General features: G+C 41.1%; 1 protein-coding gene across 1 annotated transcript; it reads right to left on the reverse strand.

Moving 5' to 3' along the window:
* Nucleotides 1-1,959: 1,959 nt before the first annotated feature.
* Nucleotides 1,960-12,579, reverse strand: LOC147892158 (DNA repair RAD52-like protein 2, chloroplastic). Its single transcript, XM_087388214.1, has 4 exons — nucleotides 11,500-12,579; nucleotides 9,268-9,305; nucleotides 8,816-8,910; nucleotides 1,960-2,587 (listed from the first exon to the last, which is right to left on the reverse strand). The coding sequence occupies exons 1-4, from the start codon at nucleotides 11,877-11,879 to the stop codon at nucleotides 2,441-2,443; spliced, it is 660 nt and encodes a 219-aa protein (XP_087244340.1). The 5' UTR covers nucleotides 11,880-12,579; the 3' UTR covers nucleotides 1,960-2,440.
* Nucleotides 12,580-21,992: the final 9,413 nt, after the last annotated feature.

Below are 21,992 nucleotides of genomic sequence, written 5' to 3' on the forward strand. Positions count from 1 at the left end.
GTGTTTGTGAGGGTAAGGAGGACGAAAGTGTGTGGTGGTGTGTGTGAGGGCTGGCAGTAAGTATTTGTTGGATGGGAGGGAGAAGGTGTACAAGTTTGTGAAAGTGAGCATATGAGGGCATGAGTGTGTGTGTGAGTGAGGGAATGAGTCACGTGGGATTGTGTAGACTGTGAGGGTTGTGCACGTGAGAGAGAGAGGTAGAGTGGAGCAGTAGCAGTAGCTAGGGAGACGAGGTTATATAGGTGTAAGTATGACCTGTACAGATAAAAGAGTTTGGTGGCATGAGGAGGACGAAAGTGTGTGGTGGTGTGTGTGAGGGTTGGCAGTAAGTATTTGTTGGATGGGAGGGAGAGGGTGTACAAGTTTGTGAAAGTGAGCATATGAGGGCATGAGTGTGTGTGTGAGTGAGGGAATGAGTCACGTGGGATTGTGTAGACTGTGAGGGTTGTGGACGTGAGAGAGAGAGGTAGAGTGGAGCAGTAGCAGTAGCTAGGGAGACGAGGTTATACAGGTGTAAGTATGACCTGTACAGACAAAAGAGTTTGGTGGCATGAGGAAGACTAGATAGGCTGGGAGCGGAGGGATGGGGAGAGGTGAGGTGAGGTGGAGTGGCTGAGAGGAGAGGCAAAAAGGGGTGGAGAGTTGTTGATAGATAGGCTGAGAGGGTGTTGGGTGGTGAGAAGGGTGGTAGGATGGGGGGGGAGGGATGGGTGGCAGGATGGAGGGACATTTTAACATGGGGTCAAGGAGCAAGACCTTTAGTGGTTTGAATCAGAGGGGACATTTGCTAAAAGTACTTTGACGTTGAGGTAGTTTCTGTGAAATTCCAACCAACAAACTTGTGAGCTTTTCCTTGGTTTAGGTGTAACATTAGCATTTGGTTCCATGGCATAGCTTGACATGGAGTGGAACTTCCCAAGTTGAGCTTGGTTGGGTTGACCATATGGTCACCCAAGAGGATCTAAGTGGCTCTCAGATAATACATCGTAGTTGGATTTAAATGCACAACAGTTGAAAAGGTCCTGCTACATTGAGTTTTAGAGCTGATCCTAAGAGCTAGCCAACCAACACAACAATGAATGTAACAGTAGTATGGTTGGAACTTGGAGAAGCGAACCAAATTGACAAAGCTACAAGTTCACACTGTTATCCAACTCTGATGTAGGATAAGTACCTCTTTCTTTGATGTACAAATTTTGGGTCTAACCGATGTTGCAAGAATGCGAACTCTTATAAAAAGGGTATAGTGGTGGTGATTGCTTCTTAGAGATTGGTCTTCCTTGCAATCCATTGGATTCCATGCTTTCAATTATCAGTGCATGACATTCTGAACATTCTTTGTGTGATAAGATGAACCAAATCTAGCTTTGTTATCCAATATTTCTTATTCTTCTATCAATATGGCATCCAATTTATGATCTTTCTTTGGATCTGATCTCTTTTATGCTCTAGCAACATAACCCCAATATTTCCCAAACTCCATATTTCACAATTTTTATTGTTCAACTTTTCTAAGGCTGAAGATGATGCCATTTACAAAGAATGGTACAATTTAGACTATTAGGCTATGAGCTCTTCTTCTATTGGGTTCGCTTTTGGGCTCTTTGAACTATATAGAAGGATCGCAACCATAGAGTTTTGGGAGACCCCCTCTTTCATAGTTTCTCTTTCTTCACGGCATCATTAAGGCATTTTTTCTTTGATTGCTTGCAAGCCCATCAGATTGCTAGTACTACATATATGTTGTATAATGACCTCTTCTGATCTTGTAATTGCTTCCCCCTTCTTTTAGGGGGTTGCAAATTGTAATATAACTCTTACTGGACTTCACCAAGAAAAAAGCGCGCGCACACGCGTGTGTGTTTTCACACTTGAGTATGAGTGTGTGAACAAACAAGTATATCCAAGCATTCATACATACATGAACATACATGAGTTTATGGAGGCGTATATGTGCAATTGTGTAAACATATGTATTTGAAAGTGTTCTTTGACACATTTTAGCAGCTGAAAGGTAACATGTGGGCATCCCAGGTGCATGAGTTTGTACACGTGCAACAAGTGCTGCGCACGTGCGTGGCTGCCTGCGCCTGTGCATGAGAGTGGATATGTGCACATCCTGAGCTGTTGCGCGTGCAGGCACACACGTGTAAATTATTTGTAACAATCGTACATAAATGATGTGCCAGCTCTTAGCAAATGTAGACATTCTTGATGTGTCGTGGTGTGTGAGGAACAGATGAGTTTGTAGAAGGCATAAATCCGAATTTGCAGAGGATCATTCTCAGATGGTTAAGCTCTTAGAGACTACTTAATCATTAGCTCACCAAATTTCTAGTCTCTTCTTTAAAAACAGATAATATTCATGAGATGGATAATATCTTTATGCGAGCCCACTGCCTTCCAAAGTAGGTGTTTTATTACTCCATGTGAACTACCCTTATCTTGCTTCTTCCTCATGGTGCAGGTATAGCCCTAGTCCGAACCGTGCACATGCTCGACAAAAAGCCATTTCTTCTGCTTTCTGAATAGGGTCTTCTGATTTTGTTTCAGTAGTGCAAATTGTACCTGAAGCCTCTCGGAAAGCCTGAGCAGGATACATGTTATACATTTCAACACACATGATTAGGCAAAGGACAAAATACTTGAGTTGCTAAATCCAAGAGGAAAAGGAAATTTAAAGCAACAGAAGATTGCCGCTCGGTGTATTCTATAGAAATACATTAAATGTCAGCTGTTGTCAATCAGTCACACACATTGTTCATTTCACTTCTACACTTACTGTTCCCAGCCTTGTGAATGACTATCATGAGATTGAGACTACACACTGTGTTGTGTCTTCAAAGGATGAGTTTGGGCATGTTCCTGGAGTCATCTCTCTCTCTCTCTCTCTCTCTCTCTCTCTCCCTTCCTCTCCACACACACACACACACACACACACACTTTTCTAATAGTGAAAACTTTTGATTGATTATATTACAAGAGTAACGACCTCAAAAACGAGGCAGCCAAAAGTACATCAACTGAAAATCTCCGTGTATGCTAGATATACATCATGATCTATGCAGTGCGTTTGCAAGCAATCAAAGAAGGATTGCTGCAGAGAACACTACAAAAAGCCAAACAGGGAAAATATGGGATCACCAAAGACTACACACACACACACACACACACACACACACACACACACATTATTGCACTTAAAAATAAACATATATAAAATGAGGTCTCTTGTCAAAACAAATTTGAATATCAGGGTTATTTTAGAGGTATCACTTTCAGCTGTTTATAATTGTGAAGTCCTGTAAAATTTAAATGATGTGAGCTGCAGTGAAGCACTCTGCGTGATTCAAGCTATCATATACAGAATTTCAACACGGATTGTTGAAGGAGTTGCACATTGGATAAATAGTTTTTCAAAAATCTATAGATAAAGGCTAGGCCATGGTCATTCTGCATAACAGGGATACTTACCTTTGATAAAATCTCACATTAGCCTTTGCATTAAGAATTATGACGATTAAAAACTGCAGAACAATGTGTACAATGATAAACCCTTAAAACAAATGACACTTACAAATGAGAACGACCGTATGTTGCAGTCAAACATCCTCAATTAACAAGCTACTCTCACTTGCCTCTCCTAGTGCCTTCAGTCTACATTTAAAAATGGTTATAGAGTTTCACCTTTATGCAAACATTGCAGGGAGTATCTATGAGTTCTGTTTGAAGAGCTGATCTGCAGCTAAATCTATCCTCTTTGGTATAAAGATAATGCAATTTTTCTTTGTACGGATATCACACTAATTTTCTCTTTCATGTGTGTCTAAAAAGTTTTAGTTCATATATACTACAAGCTTAGTATTCTACGAACTGGAGAGTAAACTTCTTTCCCCCCAGCAAGTTACAGAGTCAACTTGAGCTTTTCATTGATACACGTCAAAAGCAATCAGGTTTTATAACCAGTAAGTCTGCCATATTTACAAGGCTAAGTTATGGGAAAGCTCCATCATTGACGTCACATGCATCCTGTATAGAATGAGGTGGCTGTTAGACCTAGCTAGAATTAGGCAGACCTGCCTCTTGTGAGACCCATTTAGTGGGACAATGGATCAGGTGATGTGCATAAAATTTGGTATCATTATGGTAAGGCGCACAAGTTTGACAGCTTGACGTAGAGAGTGTCTGGCCACAAGCAGCAAAGGGAAGCCAAGAGGGTGCCATGTCATCTTGGGCGGCAAGGGCAACTGCATGGGCGGGCAGGAACAGCAGGGTAGGAAGTGGATAAAATAGTAGCATAGGAAGATCGCAGGCTTGCAGCAGTCATATAGCTTCCACATGGCAGTGCAGCCACTTGGCAGGCCAGCAGACCAGCTTAGCAGTTGGACAGATCAATTCCTTTGGTGCCCAGTTTATGGAAGGTGGGCTGAGCATATTGAAAGGGCACTTGCAGCCCTCATTCTGCACACTTCTGCCAGTCTTGGAAAGCCTCCATAGGGTTCAGGAAGTACACAAACCGCCAACAACTAGCTTGTTCTGGAGGTCCTTTTTGGATAACGAGGGGACAAAGTTGAAATTTTCACCTCCTTTTCATCCCCAGTCAAATATTTGGTCAAAGCCAGATTGCCAATTCTACGGTGCTAGATCTCGTGAAGTGCTGTGTCTGAGTAGAAGGCTGAATGGGAAAGTATCTTCCTCTCATGGAATTCGCCTATGATAATACACTCACAACTCCACAGGGAAAGCCCCAACAATCCATCTGGTGCTTTTTGGATCATTAAAGCTTCGAAACAGTCCAACCTTGACCTACTTTAACTTTTGAGCACATCATGGCTTTAGAGCACAGAAGTTCAGCTATCAAATGACCCCGCCAAAGGAGAGTTGTAGAAAGACACAGAGATGATCGTAGTATGTTGCCTGTCGCACAATGTGACCTTTGATCGCCCTCAACTGCAAAAGTCATGGATGAAGATAGGGCCATCCATGACAGCCTACATCGGTCTGCAGTCAAGGAACCATGACCCCTACCTTGGTAGAGGCATGTGATCACATGGGATGCTCTATCAAGTTATGCTGGAGGTGCCCCAAACACAGCTTGAATGATCTGATATGTAACTTGTTGATCAACCTTTTGGTATCCTCAATGATGATGTTACCATATAGCTGAGTCAAAGTAGAAGTAAGGGGGGGTGGTGAAAAAATTGTTCCACGAGTTTGAAGATTGTTAAGAAGAACATCTACTACTTGTGGATCACACACCTTCTCACCCTGCATTGCTAGTTGATCTATCACGTCCTTGGCCTGATTCAAATAGTTGTTCACATTTTTACCTTCTCGCATTTAAGCTTACTCAAAATTGTCTTTTAATGGCTAAGGCTTTTCGCACAGTAGCATCCTCATAGGTCTTTCAAGCTTTAACTGGTGTTTTCATGTTTCTCATAACTCTTGAAACTCTCTCTTGTACATTTTTCATTCCTATCATAATATCCCATAACTTTCAAGACTTAAGAATATATCAAACTTGAATTTGCAGATGCTATAGGGTAAAGGGGCCAATCTTGAGCACCCCTATCTTTTTCATAGTGTAAGGGGTTGTGTCTATGGATATCTTTTTCAAAATGTAAGGCATTGCATGAATGCCCATAGAGAGAGGATATAATTTTCAAAAAAAAGTAAAATTTTTAATAAAAAAATTGGTGGAAAGCCTAAATATCCAATACTAAAGGCATTGGTGGGCTAGTACTGTGCCACATGTAGACTAACTTAACTTTTCATAAGAGCTCGACACCTAAGGATATTTTTCCTTTTTCATGCCTCTTTATTGGGTCTTTCCATGGACGAAATAAGGGGGGATGCTGACTTTTTCAAGGCACCTGCCTCTTTACTAGCCCCTTTACTTTACTTGACTCCGTACTATCTGGAAGGGGCCATTCACTAGTCTGACTCCTAATAAGTGGCGTATCAGACATTCTTTGAAAAAAAAAAAGTGGCGTATCAGACACACACTATGACTAAGATGTGTAGTTTAATAGGGTAGATTGATCAAATGAAAGTAAAGGCACCGAAGCAAATATCGTAAACCCTTCTCTCAGTGTTAGAGGATAACAGGGTATCTCAATGACGATTGTCAAGTGGGTAAAATAGAGCCCACGTAATACAACTCACAATGTGTATTGTCCCTCCTTGTGAGAACAAAGAATCAACCAAATGATGAACCAAGGAAAATTTCTTCTCGATGATTAGGCAGATATACACAGTCAAGGTGTGTCTTCAGAAGCCCTCAAAGTGGGGCGCTTGTAGTGAAATGCAACCTTGAATGATGATGCTGCTGTTTGAATATGCTTCTGTTTTGCAAGCTTCTTTCTATGACCTGCAGGTGTGCTGCCATTTCTCTTGATCAGCCGCTATGCTTTGTTTTGATTGCTTCCACACAGGGGCAAGTGCAATTTGTTTTTGTGTTTGTAGGTCGCCGCTTCAACAACGTTCCCTATCCTAGACGAATATATTTGAGGTCTGTAATTGTCGGTTTGTGCTTCTACTTCTGAAGAAATTGTAGCTTGTAAATGAAAGACCCACACTTTTGATGTGTAGGTTGATACTAAGACACAATCGTCGTTTGTAACTTTGCTAGATTCCATCAGTGTTTTCTGCTCCTTCATTGTCCGTTTGTGTTTGTTCCGATGATGCTGATGTGAAATCTCGACGCTACCACTTTACGCTGCCTTGAATATTGAAGGATGCCACAGTCAAGAGATTTTAATACTCTTGCTCAGCATTGTGTGTAGATGAGGTTAGAAGACTGCCTTAGAGGTCTTCACAGGTCTGGTCCTCAAGAAACCTATGGCTTTGATACCATGCAAGCCTTCACACAAACACAAGTAGGATATATGTGCGCGCGCCCACACTCGTGTGAATTGCTGCAATGGAAATGCCAACATTGACTAGAATGAGAGCATACAAATGAATGTGTAGTCACTAAACTGCAAACATACAATAAACCTCACATATAGCAAGCAAATAGCAAACCCTAGTTGAGGAGGTGAGCTTGAGAAGCTTCTCACAGAAGCCAAGGCTTCAACCCCATCCTATGTGGCACAATGACACAATGTGCCCAATCAAAATGCATCAAACATATGCCATGGGTGCAATACTTGCATCTAATTGGTTGCCCTAGAGTGAGTGAGATGGTGAGTGCATGCCTGTGTGACACGTGGCAAGGCCACAAGAAATAATCCAGTAGATTGGTGCCATGTGGCAACCATCCCCTTCATCTATGATGGACATATGTGGAGGTTTGTCACATAATGTGGCCTAGGACCCAATGTCAACCTACCACTCTTTTTTACCTTTAATCAATCCTATCTCTAACTTACCCCAAGGGTAATGTATTGAATTAGCCCCGCAGTCCATCACCTTTTCCAACACGATGCTCATTATTATATTAAACGTGTAGGCTAGAAGGTGATACTCTTGCCCAAAAGGAGCTTATTGTTACTAAAAACAAGCTCAGATATGAGAATAGACTTATCCTAGCATTCTAAACTTTAATTCAGAGAATGGTAGGCTCGAAGGATTGGTAGGCCCACCAAAGAATAGAGCGACTGAGCTCCCTAATGGCAATCACTTAGTCAGCGTTCGCTGATGGCACAAATCTTATTCCTTGAAACACGCATCAAGAGGTATCACTGATATTAGAGTGCTTGGAGACTTTTTGCAAGGCATCAGGTTACCATAGCAAAACAGGCTACTGCCCACTTTTGCCAAAGGGTCAAACTGTACTGGCTGCTCAGGGATGCAACTTTTTTGAGATAGAGACTTCTGAGAACTCCTAGGGGCTTTGAGGAGAGGATGAAGAGTAGATGGGATTGGTTCTTTGATAAATTCAAGATCTTTCTCAAGCGTGGTCTCTCTTCAAGAAAGGTCTGCAGACCTGGGGCTCACTATGGAATAGCAATGAAATCAGATGGAAAACATGGCCAGAGATAAGAAGGGAATTTAAACTATCCAATAGAGACAGAACAATCATAATCCATAGGCTAGTGCTATAGGGTCTAGAGAGATTGCTCGTAAAGGAGATTAGAAGGAGATAGACAGGGCAATAACTCTTACCCCACATTAAAACCAGATTCAGCAGATATAACCTGTGGCTTCTCAACCACAGGTGGAAGAAATCTGATTTCCCTTTACATTTGGTAAAAAAGATTTAATTTTATTCGGAACAAACAAATTTCTGAGAAAATATCACTGCTTATGTGGCTTATCCTCCACAACGCCGTCTAGACAGACTCAAGGAGAAGTCTAAGAATAGGGAGATTTGATAGTGTCTGCAAGAGAGGTGTTTTCCATCTTTCTGTATTCTGTGCTCTACCCAGAAAGGTTTGGAAGACAGTGCACTTCTAGGTGAAACCCTAGCCTGGTCTGCCATACTAATGGGTGAAGAGAGAGCTGTCGTGTCGTAAGGAGTATCCACTAGCATAATTCAGAAGGAGACAATTCGTAATAATTTCAACTTCCCCTCATATTCTCATGAGATTCTGCAGCATTCAGGGATGCTCATGTTGATTTTTGAACCTTAAAAGGAAAAACTGGGAATTGGTAGAAATCATCGAACATTTACATTTACAGGAACTGGACCATTTAAGGCAGCAGGGAAGGATGCCCTGGCCAATCCTGACTTGATTCATTTACAATAGTGGTTCCATATAAAAAGTTAACATACTGAAGTGAGCATTAGGGACCTGAATAAACATATCATGATAGATCTTTATCCTGAGCAGAAAAGTTCTCAACATTGTGGAGTTTTGATATATCATACCTCCCCATCAGAGCCTCTTAATGTGACTCGATAAATAACTGTGACAAATTTTCCATCAGCAGAGAATGTAATATTGCGCACTTCACCACACCAGCCTGAATCAAGGTCGTAAAGAAGTTTTAATAGTTATCCAAACGATATCCTGTGACATGAGTGTTCAACCCACAGCAAGAACTCTTATGGATTAAATGAAATGGTACCAGCAGAGCAAAACTGGTAAAAATTCAGAGGAACAGCTCAAAATTACTTTGAACTATAATGCTCAATGACAAAAAGTTTAAGCTCTGGACCACAAAAATAGCAGGAGCTTGAAGGACAAATTGTCAGTACAGAAACTCAAGAAAGCAACCCTGTGGAAACAAAGGAGAGCTACATTTCTTTTCCTGATAAGACTTATTTTGATAATGTATATTCATTGTCCAAAAAAGAAACCAAAATTTTTAAAGACTAACCTGGAGCATAAAAACTGAGCATCCGGTTAGCTTGATACCTGTAACACGTAAATAAAGGTGAAATAAGCCCCGATGTACCTGGAATCTAAAATCCAGAATTGCATAGAAGCTATTTTGCCAAAGACATGCTTCTAGACTACAAATACATTACTATATAAAGACAGCAAAATGATGCATCTAAAGCTTGTAACATGGAACCCTGTTGCTAGCCCAAGAATTGGATTTTAAAAATCATTGCATCAAACTTTCCTAAGTGTCTTCTACGGTTGCCAGAGAACCGAGACTAAGAAATTAGGGTATCCTTGTTGAAAGCTCCTCTAAAGGGACAGTACCACTGAATGCTGGAATACACTTTTCAAACAGATTGATAGTACTCCTTTTTGAACTTTGATAGCCACATTCCTCAGAAATACAGTCCCATGCTCTTGAGGACATGAGACGGAAGGGCCTACCACAGGTGCAAGAATCCTATTTAACCTATACGACAGTGAACATCTATCAATATGTCAATAGCTTTTCATCTGTATTAATTAAGATATAATTGTTTGGAAATTAAGGTATAATTCTTTGGAAATTAAGGTATAATTCTTTGGAAATTCATTGGTCTTTGCTACGCCTTATAAGCAAAGTGGTTCTACCACAATCAGTCTTTCTTTTTCTTATTTTCGTTTTCCCCCTAAGAAAAGGTTCCAGCTCATTGCCAGAAGCAGGCGCTATGGTAGACTATATAAGCCTCAATCTGTGAGAATGTAAAAGTTGCCTTGCAGAGAACCTCATGGCGGCCTTGGGATCTCGTGAAACTTTCCTGCCCTTGCTGCCAAATCGACAATAGGGTGTAGAAAGTGCCCTGTCACGTGGCGAGGAGATGAAAGGCGATCTGGCATTTGACTTTTTCTTTTTGAGCAGAAAAATTGACATTTTTTCCCTTTGCATTCTCATTCACTTTCCTGATTTGGATTATTTGTTCCCGCTCTTGTTTACATTCCCATGCAACTGTCGTGACTGGCATAATCTGATGTGCCACGTGCCACAATTTTATTTTAGCATACCCAATTCGCGTTTATGTTCTGTTCCCCTCCCATGCAACTAAGGATTCATTCTAACAGTCCATGCTGATGTGCATTCAGCCGATGAACAAAATTTTTTCCCTCCTCAAAAGCAGATAAGTTGGAATCACCAGCACTTTTATTTGATATTCAAAAGCATATATCCCACAAAGTAGATAACGATCGTTTCCATGAACCGATATCTCCCAGGTCCTGCTTGTACTGAAAATAGTTCCCTAAGTATTGAGAAAGAGGTAGACTACCATCATCTTCAGAATCTAAGAATATATTTATACCAAGGTACTGGTATTACTACCTTTGTTTTTTTAAGCATTCACACAGGAAGACCCTTTCTCTTTTTTCTAGATCTATGATCATCTGTCACAAATCTGGCTACCTATTAAAAAAAGGATGCGTCTTGTCAACGAAAAGGAGCAAATAATGCAATCAAACAATGTGAATCTTTTGAATTTTGGGTACAAAGAAATTGATAGACGACAGCATAACACGTGTGGGTGAATGGGAATGTGAGTGTCTAATAGTGAATGCTAGTGTTATATACACCTAGATTTTGAGGTTGGCCCATTTTGACACACTAACCCAAGGACAAAGATAGTGTATGAACAGATCGAGTTGAGGAAAGGAATCGGAATGGAGAATGCAAGAGGCTTTGCACCTTTTCTCTAAGAGAATTGGTTTGTACGACCATTATTCAAAATCATTTCATGTCAGCATGATGTATCAGAAAGACCTCTGTGCATGTCGAGCCGGTTTGTAAGGAGGCGCGCAATTGCCATAAATCGATGACAACATTTGAATCTACTAGATAGCATGTCGCAGAACACTGGACAGAACTTTCGACCAACTAGAGGCTCGCGTAGTTCTAGTTAATAGGGAGGCACTTGAGATAAGGCAAGTCTAAGTCAGTGATCACAGAGAACCTGCAAACTATATACAATGGAACCTGCAAACTATATACAATGGACTTGTAAGATTTTCATTTTTACCTGTAAATTTTATTTTTTCAGTTTTCAATAATTGTAAAAATCAAAGAGTTTTAGAAATGAAAACCTGTAAAAATCTATAAAGTTTTGAAAAAAACCTTAAAATTATGCAGTTGTAGGTTTTATGACCTGCGGAGAAAAAAGTTATTCGTGAACACTGGTCTAAGTACAAAAGAACATACCAAGGAATATACTTTTGGTTATCGCCAGGCCCAGCTCTGTCCTTCAACACTTGATCAGGGACTCTCTTGTTCAGATCGCGAAGAATCTCGGCAAGTGGGCGCATCATGAATGAAGATCCGGAAGAAGTTTCTAAGGGGGCTGCATAGCTAGCATTGGAATTGACTAGCATCATTCTTCCACTCTCATCGGCATTAGACTTCATGGATTTAGAGTCTTTGGAAAAAAGGGATGCGGATGGGAGTACGTGTCTGATGGGGAACCCAACAGAACAAGGAGGGGGAGAATAACTCTTGGGCAATCCAGGAGTGAGGCGTACGGAGGCAGGGAGAAACAAGGACTTGGAGACAAGGGTGGCGACCGCTTGGGACAAGGTATCCATGAAGGGGTGTGGGGGATCGGAGAGGAGCTGCAGGGAAAAGAGGAGAGCGGAGGCAGCTTGGCAAAGCGTGTAGAAAGTTCAAAAGAGCTTCCCAAATCACCGAAAGGGAGGATGGAGGGGAGTAGATCGGTGAGATCCAGACGGAGGAAGATGGGACGGGGCTGGTGGAGACGTCAAATACGGGATGGTGAGGGAAAGTGACAGCAAACCTTGCACAGCAAGTGCGCTGAATTGGTGAAGAAGGAGGTAGCTGGAATTGGGTGGAGTGGTCAGCGTGAGTTGTGAAGAGAGATCAGGAAGAAGAAGGCGGCTGCTGAAGGCAATATCAAGCTGGCTGTGTCGAGCGCCATAGCCAGTTAGTTACTGAGCATCATCAAATGCTGGGCGTACCTGCGAAGTACGTCGTTGCCCACGCTTTACCCGACGGCCATGATCATGAAAAACTCGTTGTGCCTCCATATCTCCGATCTCTCAGACTTCTGCAGTCAGAATTGTAACGTCCGCCATAGCCGCAGCTTCATCCCTGCAGCTGCTCGCATCAGTGACCGATTGGTGGATTTGCCCACGCTTTCCCTGACGGCTGTCGACGTGAGAAACTCGTTGTTCGTCGTCCTGAGACTAGTTCGATCGCAAAGTTTTGAATTAAAGAGAGGATCTTAACGTCCGCCAATACAGCCGCAGCGCAGCATCAATATCCATGCATCCGCTCGTACGCCGACCTCGAATCGAGGATCTGAAGTTCTGAACGTCCGCCATAGCCTCGTGCGCAGCTCCAGATCAGCAGCTGCTGCTCGAGAACAGCACATTTGTTGCATCCATGAGTGACCAATTGGACAATCCATGGATGATTATTTTCATTATTTTGTGTTGAGCAGGAACGCGTCCAAAGATTTTCATGGTGCGAATGGAAAATTGTCGGAAGCGTTGAGCATCGTTTGAACGTGGGATTTGGACGAAGTTATATTGTTGTTGAACACGGCAAAGACTAGTCCGTCCGGTCAGCGCGTGACGTCATCCTTTTTGACTTCCTCCTACCTCGTGCCTATGTGAACATACGGGCACATGGTGGCCTAACCTTAGAGAATTACGAGCACATGGAATCTGACAGGTAAGCAGTTCATTGTAGTGCGAGCAAAAGCTATTTGACCGGATAATGGATGACTTGCTTGTCTTCTCAGATTGTGCACTCCGTTTTAGGCACCGATTGAGCTTCCGATTGCCACATCAGCTTCAACCTACTAGAAACACCCACAACTAAAGGAAATTTTGTTCATGTGCCCGAGAGAGAGAGAGAGAGAGAGAGAGAGAGAGAGAGAGAGAGAGAGAGAGAGATTGGGCACATGAGAGGTTTCTGATGGCAATCCGTCAAGGTCGGAGTCATCAGAATTAGGTAGGGGTACATGTAATCCGATTGCTTGGTTGTCCATTACCCCCTCCTACCAGACCTTACCTAACTCTGTTGTCCGATTTGCATCAATCAGACATCCGATAGGCATCCAATTGCCTTTTTGGCAAAAGGTCTCCATGTGCCCAGGGTGAGAAGGTTTATTAAAAGTTTTCAAATTTCTCCATCTAAAGGAGTACTTGGGGTCCTTATGAATTAGTACTTGGCCTCTACTTCACACGTGTTTCAATTAGATGTCAACATTCATCTAAATGTAAAAGTTAGCAAAAGAAGAGGAGTTTTTAAAATGGTTTTACAACAAAAGCGGTTTAGTTATCTTCTATATAAAGGTGCCATTGAGAAACATGTACCGTGAGCAATAAGAAGTCTATATTATCTTTTGCTTCTTCAAGAAATAATATTTCTTTGATGACCCTAGGTTTGCTTGAAGGTTGTTGTATCCTTTCTCTGAGCATGTCGTTTGGCAGCCCTATGTGTAATTTCCTTTGAGTGTGTTCGCCTTGCTTTTGGAGTCTGTCATATGAAGCTGTAGGTGAGGAATTGCAGCTTGTAGAAAAATCCTTTGAAATGAGGACTTAAAATTTGTAGTTCAGGGCAAAAGTAGGCTGTAGTGTACACCACTAGGATTAGGATGTAAGTAGCTAGCTGAGTAGAGGCTTATGGCAAAGGTGTGACATACTTAAGTCGGCTGCTGTGCTCTAGTAGCTACAGAGACCAGAAATTCAAAATTCAATAGCCATTTTTGCAACTCTTAGTGTAACAAGACTGAAAAGAGACGACACCCTGTGGATCTAACTTTTGAGGGAATGAGTGCAATCCAAATGGAGAAAATGTACATTATCGAATGTAGAGAGAGTGATGTGGTTTGATTTTGCCGGTATAACTAGCTAAGAAAATGCAAGTGCAGAGCAAATGCATGAAGCTGAAACGGGCTGGAAGGAGCATCAATTGGCGAATTCAAGAGAGGGACTAAACCGATCAAGGAAAGGATGGCAAACAATTATGGAGAAAGCTAAAAGATTGAAGGGAGGTAGGAGGAGGAGGTGATGCAACGATCATCTACAATAGCAAGATGAGCGTGAATTTATAAATCATTTTTCTATGAGCTTTCACTTTTTGATTTTTGACATTGGTAACAAATTTGGAGATTTCTAATTTGGAGCCTAGGATTTGAAGTTGCCAAGTGGCTTCATGAGGGTTGAGAAAAAATTAAAGGCTTCTATAGGTTGCCTTGCGTGAAGACCAAAGGGGTTATGAGATTAAAAAAACATGATACAATGAGCTGAAAGGGTGGAGCCTCTAAGTAGGTATCATCACCCAAGAAAACATTTTAGATCTAAATCATGAAAAATATCTAATCTCGTGTGGCCAAGGTGGAACTGTGACGTTGCATCACTATGATGCTCCTCGAGAGACTGGCAAAGGGGCGAGCTCAAAGAGAGAGAGAGAGAGAGAGAGAGAGAGAGAGAGAGAGAGAGAGAGGGAGAGAGAGAGTCGAGGCCACCTTAGAGAAATAATCCATACCTTGCATGAGATTGCGAGCCAATTTATCATCCCCCTTTCATTTGGGACCCACAAAGGCACATAGAATTATAGAGGCAACAAACTACGGCTAGGCACACATAGTCCAATGCCCACCCATGTGAGAGAAGGAGCAAGCACTATGTGGTTACACACTAAGAGGACATCACATTAAAAAAAAAGTAATAATGACAAGTGAGCATGATGGCCCACTTAGTCATGCTTCCTCACGGTGGGTGTAGGGTTCAAATCCCTTTGTTAGCCCAAATTACACACGGGTGGGGGTTTAGGCTATCCAAGTGGATGCTCCCCATTTTGTGCAATGAATCAAGTGGGTATGCTTCACGACCGCATTAGGGTACCCCTGCTACCCATGCTTGGGCACTTGGTGTGTAAGTGCCCTAAGGAAGGTCCACTCCTTGGCAACAATCCAACAAGGATCCCAAAAGATCTCAACGATTGATCAATAATAGGGTGTCCCTTCCCTTCACGAGGTAAGGTGGACATCGAATTTCATAGGTATAACAAATAACATGAGGTATTTGTGCATCTTTCTTAATTTTGGAATTTTATGATCTTATTGGCTATTACAAGGTTGCCTCTTCCATTGGCTTACTAGATTGCAACATTCATCGCTACAGCTCACCACAAGCTTAGGATGGAGACAAAGCCTGCTAACAAATCCTTGATCACTGCAGATTCTTGATAAAGACATGAATTTCAAGAAGCACTAAGCTTCATATAGTTCATCTACCATGGCCTTGACAAATGGTCCAATCCTCAATTCTCTTCCCATATGGCAATGATATCAAAACATCCCCCTAAATCAAGGCTCACAAATAGAGATACAGGCCTCTAGCCCTATAGTCATACCCTATGTAGCCTGAGGTAAAAATAATAATATATATAACATAATAGCACATTCATGACACATCTGCAAAAAACTAAGCTCTAGTCATCATGTCTTGAAGCTTCTTTGGCACATTTCCACAAGTGTCATGCATAGTAACATTCGAGCAATAAGTAGGAAGTGCATCTATTAGCATCACCTTGGAGTGAAAGAGCCATCTTGTGCTTGCAAAGCAAATTTAAAACCACTAGGTTAAGTCCATGTTCTTGACATCCTTTGATGATTCCCCAATAAACATGCACTATAAACAATATATGCTACTACCCTTAGGTCCTATTTTGACCCTATTCATCGACACTTATTACTTAATTCATCAATGAAAAAAAATCCATAGATATTGGTGGAGAAATTTGATTTTAACATGGATACATGCATCGATATTACATAAGGAACTCCTAAAAACATTGCTATTTGCTTCAATAAAGCTTAGAACTAGAAAAAAACACGTCGTCAAAAAAAGCATTGATAATTTACAAGCACTTAACCATTTACAATTTTGGATAGTCTGGGGCTTCTCACAATAAAAATATTTTCTAACAATGTTGTACCATTATTTAATCAATTGGAGCCTCACTAGAACCTTCCTTATGAGATTTCTCTCAATCATCCACGGCCAAGTCTCACATACATTTAGCATGTAAATCAAGGTCTTCTACATTGGTATCTAAGAAACCTTATGAGAAACTTAGAGTATCTTCATGTTCCAAAAATCTTATAGAAGGTGGTGTACTGGAAGTTTCTAGGTGCAACATGAATCATAAATCCCCACTGGTTGTCCAATTGATTGGGTTAAAAGCCCACCTAAGATATATATAGCTGAGGAAAAAGTATTCATGATATGTTCATGCAAGCTTTATTGAAATCTAAGGGCAAGACACCAATATAAGAAAACAGCTTACCTGCTCTTAGTGCATGGGTAGAATGAATGTGTCAATAAGGTCATCCCAAACGTTTGTTGCGAGTCAATGGAAAAAAATACAATACCTCTAAGAACTCGGAACCATTTCATATCAAATATAAATACTTTGAATTTTCTAAAATTCACTTGCAAAATGTCTTGTATGGTTCCAACATAATTTATTTTTGCAAACAATGAGATTTGTATCCCTTGCACAAGCTATACTATCTTGTGAAAAGTTGGCCATGACTCCTTTATCAATTGTGTTGCACTTTATATCAATTTTCTCTACTCCATAGTGACTAGCATAAGCCCACATTGCATTCAAGCGATGGTATTGCAAAGGTAATGGATTTTTGCATAAAGGTTATAAATGAATGTAAATAAAAAGCAATATATTATATACATGTAGATGCTCCATGCATTTTTGATAATTTTGGGGGATAATTCCTACCTCTTTTGGTCCTTCACCATGCTTTTCTATGTCCTAGAGTTGTCTTCTCTCTAGAATTCCATTGTATGAACAATAGCTATCAAACTCTTTGTTACAGTATTTGTCTCCATTGTTTGATCCGACACCCTTCAACTTCTTTCTAGTCTCATTCTCAACCAAAGATTTCCATTTCTTATAAGTTTCAAAGACATTTTATTTTCTTTGAATGCAATAAGCCCAAGTTTTTCTAGTTGCATCATCAATAAAAGTAACATAATAGTGAGAACCACCAAGAGATGATACATCACTAGGATCCCATACATCTATATGCACAAGCTCTAGCTTTTCCCTCTTCTTTTGTTTCCCAACTCTAAGAAATATGACTTTCTTTTGTTTTCCATAAACAAAATTCTCAAATCAACCTGCTTCAAACCTAGTAATAGCTTTCTTGAGTGAAGAATCTGCATCCCCTTCTCATTCATGTGTCCAAGCCTATGATGCCACAGAGTTGTATCTGCTCCTATAGAAGCTAAAGCGATAGAGGAGTAACTATTGCCAATACATAAATACAATTTACCTACCTCCTTTTGCTACTAACATTGAACCCTTTATTGACCTTCCACAAATTTCCTACAAATGTGGTTGTGTAGCCTTCATCATCCAACTGTCCTACTGAAATCAGGTTTCTTCTTAAATTAGGAACATGCCTTACCTCCTTCAGTAACCATTGGCTAACATTCTACAATTTTATCAATGCCTTGCCCTTTCCAACGACCTTTAATGCTTCATCATCACCAAAATGAACTTCTCCAAAATCACATTGAACATAGTCTTGAAAATATTTTTTATGAGGTGTTGCATGAAATGAAGCCCTTGAGTCCATTACCGATGCATCAGTGATAGTATCCAATGAAAGAATTAATGCATCTTACAACACAATATCTCCTACATCTGCTTCTTGAGTATTCTCTTGTTGTCCATCACTTGCCTTTTTCTTCACAACCAATAGTCTTTCTTCCCACAATGCAAGCACTCCAAGTTCCCTTTGGATTTGGATTTACTTCTACTTGACTTGTTGCAATGTCCTAGGCTCTTTCTCTCTCCCTTTGTCTCCCCTATTCTCAAGAGTCAAAGCATTACTTAATGTTTCATCGGTGCTTTTCCATTGCATTTCCTTGCTAAGGAGAACACCAACAACATCATCAAAGTTTAAAGTGTTTGACCTAATGGCAGCCATGACCAAGCTATCCCAACTTTTTGGCAATGAGCACAAAATTAGGAGAGCTTGAACCTTATCATCAAAGTTTACTCTTATAGACCTTACTTGGCTTGTATTCATATTGAACTGATTCAAATGATCAGTTGTAGACCCACCCTTTGACATCTTCATATTGAATAGATGCTTCATGAGAAATACCTTGCTAGAAGATGATGGTTTTTTATACGATGTATCCATTGTGCTCATCAAGTCATTTGCTGTTTTCTGTTTAGAATGTTGAAAGCCACGGACGCTGCCAAACATACTCGTATCGTTCCTACTGCCTTTCTGTCAACATTAAAAAAAAAGGGAGCTCATTTCTTTTCCTTTTAGCCCAAAAGAAAAATAGCCCTCCACCAATCAAAGGAGGGCCAATGTAATGTTGAAAAAATAAAAAAAAGAAAATATTCTCGAGTTTGCATTCAATGAGGATATTTGATCTACTTTATTATATCAAACATATAGTCTGGAATTTGGTATTTCTGACACCACTGATGCGTTTGGAGCAGGCCAAAACCCTCGAAAGGACTTTTGAACATCAAAAATAGGCACCCGGAGGCTTGAAAAACCTATTGTACAACAAAATGCGATTTAACAGGTTGGCACCTTGCATTCTATTGTACAATTGGTTTCCCGGGTCGTTTTGGCCTTTTTAAGGCTTCAAAGTCCCCGTTTTTGCCATCTTAAAAGTCCTTTTAGGGTTTTTGGTGCACTCCAGATGCATCGGTGATGTCAAAAATACCAATTATGCACCGTATGTTAGTGCGATTATAAAGTATTTCATTGTTTTAAAGGAAAGAAAAATGAAGAGATCGTGAATTTCTCTCAGGGCCCCAAAATGAGCTCCTTTTTTTCCTAATGGAACCTCCCAGTATTTGACTGACATACTTGTAGGCTTCTTTGTGATCCCACCTAATAAGATCATATTAGATAATTCGAGAAAATCTCAATTCTTAGCTTGGCAGTATTTTGATGAATTGTCGCCTTCCTCCATGAAAAACTGAGAAATAGGAGAAAGCAATTACATTATCATTCACAAAAATCATGAAATTTTAACTATGCTCTCCCTTGATAATTGCATCGTAACACAAACCATGCAATTCCGCCAAGCTTATGGGCTACCCCATGTCGCCAAGCGTTATGTGACACTACGAGGAATGGAAAAGCTACTTATTGCAGAAGGCCTAGTTGACTACAACACAAAATTCATAGGGGTGGCATCCCTATTATTTTGATTTGGAATGCGACCATAGCGAAAGCAGCTCGAGTGGTCACCCTTCTTGCCTAAATCGAACACACTGAACATCACTATGTGGTACTCCCAAATCTATGAGTCTTGACACATCTTCATAAACCCGAGGAAACAAACTAGGTAGACCATTTTTATAGGGACATTGTCAATATGTGCACATACACTAGAGAGAACATTGGCAACCCCATGTTTTCATGCCCATAATCCATCACCTCTCCCCACTGATGCAAGCCTAGAAGGGTACATTGACACTGCTAAAGACCCTACATTACTCACAGCATCAACTAAAAGGACAACTCCCTCCAAGCCGTTGTCTAAGGAGAAGAAAGAGGAACAATCAAGCGAGTAGGTAGAGGATGAAGTAGCCACCAAAAGATAGTAGGAAGAAGAAGTGACAAAGAAGAAGCAAGAAGATATCCTCCAGTAGCAGGCAGAGCTTCAAAGACTCCAAGAGGAGAAAGCATGAAATAAAGTGGCCAAATTTGCAAAAAAACTCCACCCAAAACACCATCTAAAGAGGTCAATCCATAAAGGGAAGGAAACTATTGATATCACCGAAGAGCCTAATGGGGCTAGACTCTCCCTCGTACCCCAATAGGTGGCCACCCCCAAAGTCTAACTCAAGAATAAGCCCAAGGTGGTGTAGCCAGGCAACCAACATAGGGACAATGGCAGCAGTAGCAACACAGCTGCCAAAGACCATTCGTTGCATAAGTACCTATCAAGCAATGGAGCATTGTACCTCATCCACATACACCACATCAGAAGGCTACGTGTAGCTTATGTATGCGGATAGTCAATCCGCTCAAAAGGAGTTATGGAGTCCCTTACTACCATGGCGGTTGCAACTTGTCAAATATTGGCATGGTAACAAGAGTAACGGCCCACCAAACTCTTGCAGAAATCCAACTCCATAGCTAGCTCTTGCTAGCAGAAGTGGCACTACAGCTAGAAGGAAAAAGTGGATAGGTCAGTTGTGGAATCCATGGACCAACTAGCGATTGACAAGGGTAAGCAGTTGGAGATCAAGCTGCAACAAACCAAATAGGACTTGGCCATAGAATGGTCTCGTAATGGCACCCTCCAAGAATATTATTATGCACTCCAAAGCCACGATGGACCAAGATTAGTACACAAGGGTACAAGAGGAGAAGAAAGCCATAGAAGTAAGGGTGGCCTAGCAAGCACAACAGATAGAGTGGCTCCACATACTCATTCAACACAAACAAAAACTACAGGTCATCAGCCTCCAAACATAACTATAGGCAGTGAGAGCTTCCACATGTCTACATGTGCATCCCACTCCTCTTCACTAACCACACAGTTGAAGACACCTTCAACTACTTTTTCAACACCATATCTACTGCCACACTCCGTCATGACATCATTTTTTATCACCCCTTCACAACCCATGACTTAGAGATCCTCCTCCACTGCAATACATATCAAGCTCAACCCCTAATTACCATGGCATGTTTTCATGAGGACATATTCCTCCAAGATGATGTCAACATTCTCACACTCTATTACCACCCTAACTTCATGGCGTGGATTAGAGTCCTATAGGGAGTTAGGATTTAGTAGGATTTAGTTAGGATTTGGGAGCCTCATTGGACTTCTGGGAGTTGTTAGCCAGTACGTGGCTAATCTAGGAAGGAGGCATTGTGAGGCAGTTAAGTGCATCATCATGAGGTACATGAAGGGTAGCAAGGATGTAATTTGGCAGAGGAGAGATGCATGTACTTAAGTACATAGATTTAGACTATGCACGGCATATGGATAGTAGGAGATCCACTTCTACTTATGTGTTCACCTTTGCAGGTGCTGCAATTTTGTGGATGTCTCACACACAGAAGTGTGTTGATTTGTCTACCATAGAGGCCAAGTATGTTGTAGCCACAGAGGGTTGCAAGGATGCTATATGGCTTGATCGACTAGTGGGAGATTTGGGGATTCATATAGGTGTATTGACATTGCATAGTGATTCCATGAGTGCTATTCAGCTAGCATGGAATTTGATCTTTTATGCAAAGACCAAACACATTGAGGTTAGGTGCCATTTCATCAGGGAGGTACTTGAGGACAAGCGCATAGAGGTTGTCAAGGTTCATATAGATGATAACCCTACAGATATGCTGACGAAGAGTCTACCTAGTCAGCGGTTTGAGTGTTGTTGTGTATTGTAGGGCATTGGATAGTATGTCCACTAGTTGTTCTCCCTTAAAGGCACATTGGCATTTAAGTGGGAGGATGTGGGGGTAAAGTCCACACTATGCCTTACCCGGACTATGTATAATACTCAAACACATATATATATGGATGACATAGAAGATTAGGGTGTTTTTTGGCACCCACTAAAACTTGTGTGGCTCTCTCTTTTGGCTCTCCCTCTCTCTCACCTTCTTCCATTCCGCTTCCATTGCTGAGATCTCTCAT

The sequence above is a fragment of the Dipteris shenzhenensis genome, chromosome 17 (assembly GCF_047967505.1).
Source record: "Dipteris shenzhenensis isolate YYH24624 ecotype China chromosome 17, Dip_SZ_1.0, whole genome shotgun sequence".
Classification (NCBI taxonomy): domain Eukaryota; kingdom Viridiplantae; phylum Streptophyta; class Polypodiopsida; order Gleicheniales; family Dipteridaceae; genus Dipteris; species Dipteris shenzhenensis.